General features: G+C 35.5%; 1 protein-coding gene across 1 annotated transcript in view; it reads left to right on the top strand.

Moving 5' to 3' along the window:
• Nucleotides 217-3241, top strand: part of LOC107630110 (G-type lectin S-receptor-like serine/threonine-protein kinase At4g27290) — a gene marked incomplete at its 5' end in the record, with an annotated part of 4425 nt that continues 1400 nt past the window's right edge. Inside the window, 4 exons of the mRNA XM_016333151.2 lie at nucleotides 217-1516; nucleotides 2264-2374; nucleotides 2505-2650; nucleotides 2773-2983. Coding sequence (XP_016188637.2) covers nucleotides 217-1516; nucleotides 2264-2374; nucleotides 2505-2650; nucleotides 2773-2983 — 1768 coding nt within the window. The remainder of the gene's footprint in view (nucleotides 1517-2263; nucleotides 2375-2504; nucleotides 2651-2772; nucleotides 2984-3241) is intronic.

The raw sequence follows: 3241 nt of genomic DNA, 5'->3' as shown, positions 1-3241 counted from the left end.
AATACTCTCTCATACTCACAAGTAACATGTTCGATATCTTTCATAAAAAAAAGTTGTAAACTTTGACCAAAAGTTTACTCTTTATATAATTGAGTCAAATATATATAGTCACAAGTCAGAAGTCCGAACATACTACACAACTTGTCCTCGCCCTTTTAGTTTCTATGCTACCGTAAGAGGAGGCCAATCAAGAATATGCTTATCTGCTGATCGTAAAAACACAAATCAGTGGTGGGTTATATCAAAATGTTACTTACCTTCTTCTTTCTAATGTTCTTCGTTACACCCTCCACTTCGATAGATAGTTTTGGAATGAATCAATCTATTCGCGACGGTGAAACATTGGTTTCAGCTGGTGGAAGTTTCGTGGTTGGTTTCTTCAGCCCTGGAACTTCAACAAACCGATATTTGGGTGTGTTTTATAAAGATGCATCAGGAAACCAAACGGTTATGTGGGTAGCCAACAGAGAAAAGCCCCTTCAAAACAAATCCGGGATCTTAAAGTTCAATGAAAATGGGACTCTCCAACTTTTCAGTGGCACAACCAACACCAGTGTTTGGTCCTCCAACATTTCAACCAAAGACTTGAACAGTAACTCTTCAACTGCACAGCTCCTGGATTCGGGAAATCTTATAGTGAAAAGTTCAGATGATGGAAGCAAGATTCTGTGGCAGAGTTTCGATTTTCCCGGCGACGTATTGATGCCGGGAATGAAGATTGGATTGAATTTAGTTACAGGTCTGGATAGATATCTGTCAACCTGGAAAAGCGCCGACGACCCGGCCCGGGGAGATTATTCTATAAAATTTGATCCCAGAGGATATCCACAAATAATTCAAATGAAGGGGGTTGTATTGAATGCCAGAGAAGGGTCCTGGAATGGCCTTTATTTCACTGGCTATCCATATTTGGTGCAGAACAATATGTTTCGACGCGACTTCTTTTTTAACGGTGAAGAAATGTATTATAAGTCGGAAATTCTTGACGGATCAACTTTTAGAATAAATCGAATGATGCCTTCAGGTATTTGGCAAACTACTACATGGACGGGACAAGGAAGAGGTCAGGTGAAAACAACCACATCCGGGGGACTGGAAGATTGTGACAATTTTGCATTTTGTGGTTCAAATTCTGTATGCAATATGGTTGATAATGATGCAGCCTGTGAGTGCCTCAAAGGTTATGTTCCAAAGTTTCCTGAACAATGGAATGTGTCACATTGGTCTAACGGTTGTGTTAGAAAGACTGCGTCTAAGTGTGATATTACAGACGGATTCTCGAAATACATAAACATGAAATTGCCGGATACATCTTCTTCATGGTTTGATAAGACAATGAATCTTGAGGAATGTCAGAGGTCATGCTTGAAAAACTGTTCCTGTACGGCGTATGCGAATTTGGATATCCGTAATGGAGGAACTGGCTGTCTACTTTGGTTCAATCATCTTGTTGACATGAGGCAATTTAATCAAAGGGGTCAAGACCTTTTCATCAAAGTCCCTAACTCAGAGTTAGGTAACTGTTTTTTCATCCTTCATCTCTTTTTCCATTTTGATTTCTTGTGAAATATGTAAATTAGCTAGTTAGGATTTATCATCGCTGCCTCGAGAAGTTTTTATCTTTTCAAATTAATTATGAAAAAAAAAAAAGGTAAGTTTATTAGAAAAGTATTATAAGGGGAGTTACAGAATTTCAGTAATGCGGAGTTTTTGAATATGAGCAGCAAGAGAATTGAACGGAATTGAATGGAACTTTTGCTATTGAATAATATTGAATGTCAATGTACAATTACACACTGATCTATTTATATTACTACTCCTAGCAGCTTATACCTTTAAGAGGCAAGATAACTGCCTGTAACAGATTCTGGTTTAACTGCTTACCAGAATCAATAACTAACTCCTAACCTACTACTCATTTTCTTTCATTCTTGATTCATTTACATCAATACCTCTATTAGGGAGAAATTTCCCAAGTTACCTCAATTATATTGAAGTTCTTAATTGCTTAAGATCAGACCACCATATTTGGAAAACGATATACTACTTACTAGATTTTTCTAGTGACGTAATAAGATGCATGTTAATTGTCATAGTATATTCCCTTTAATTTTTTTACGTGTAAAGGCTAAATTGCTGCTTAAATATATTTTCTTTCTCAGCATTAAATGTAAAGGAAACTATATAACTTATGCCAACTTCATTAAATTGAGATACTGCGAAAGCTGTTCTGTAATCGTTCTGCATCTTGATCATAATGCAGCTAATGAACATGGAAACATGAAGAAGAAGAAGAATGTTGCAATTGTAGTAGCTGGAGTGATTATTTTTGGATTAATCATATGTGCCAGCATAGTGCTCATTAAATATCCAGGTAAACACCATCAAGGATATTATTTGCCATATTATAGAGCCATGTAAACAAGAGGGGGAATTGTGCAAGTTTTATGTGTTTGTTGACTCAGCTTTTATCAATTGTTTTCTTCCATGCAACCATTCTTCAGGGTTAGCAAGAAATATATGGAAAAACAAGCAAAGACAGGTAGACGTTGATCTCCCAATATTCGATTTCTCAGTCTTAGCTAAAGCTACTGACAACTTTTCAAGCAACAAAAAACTTGGAGAAGGTGGTTTTGGACCAGTATACAAGGTGATAGAAAGAATCAAGCAATTCAAGGACTTCTATTTTTCCTTAAGATTTTCTAATAATACAATTTTATTTTTTAGGGTACATTAATAAATGGTACAATATTTTCAAGTGATAAATTGTAGGGAACATTGGAAAATGGAGAAGAAATTGCTGTCAAGAGACTTTCTAGAGGCTCCAAACAAGGTGTCAAGGAATTTAAGACTGAAGTTGCGTTAATAGCTAAACTTCAACACCGTAATCTTGTAAAGCTTCTCGGTTGTTGCATTCAGGGAGGAGAAAAAATATTGATCTATGAATTCATGCCAAATAAAAGTTTGGACCACTTTGTTTTTGGTAAGAACCCTTTCTTCTGTATGAAGTTCTATGTCAATTTAATATATCTAGGAGTAAGTATGGTTTTGGTCCCTAACGTTGAGGGCCAGAATCGAAACTGTCCCTCATCTAATTTTCGATATAAAATTGTCCTTAACATTTTTTTTTCGTATTAAAATCGTCCTTTTTAATAAAATTTTTTGTTTTATTCCTAAACTACCCCTATTCCTATTTTAATAATAAAAATTATAAAATTAAAAAAAAAAGAAAACGCATAAT

This window comes from Arachis ipaensis, chromosome B03, assembly GCF_000816755.2.
Source record: "Arachis ipaensis cultivar K30076 chromosome B03, Araip1.1, whole genome shotgun sequence".
Classification (NCBI taxonomy): domain Eukaryota; kingdom Viridiplantae; phylum Streptophyta; class Magnoliopsida; order Fabales; family Fabaceae; genus Arachis; species Arachis ipaensis.
The sequence above is the reverse complement of the archived record's forward strand: the minus strand, read 5'-3'. Positions and strand labels throughout refer to the sequence as shown.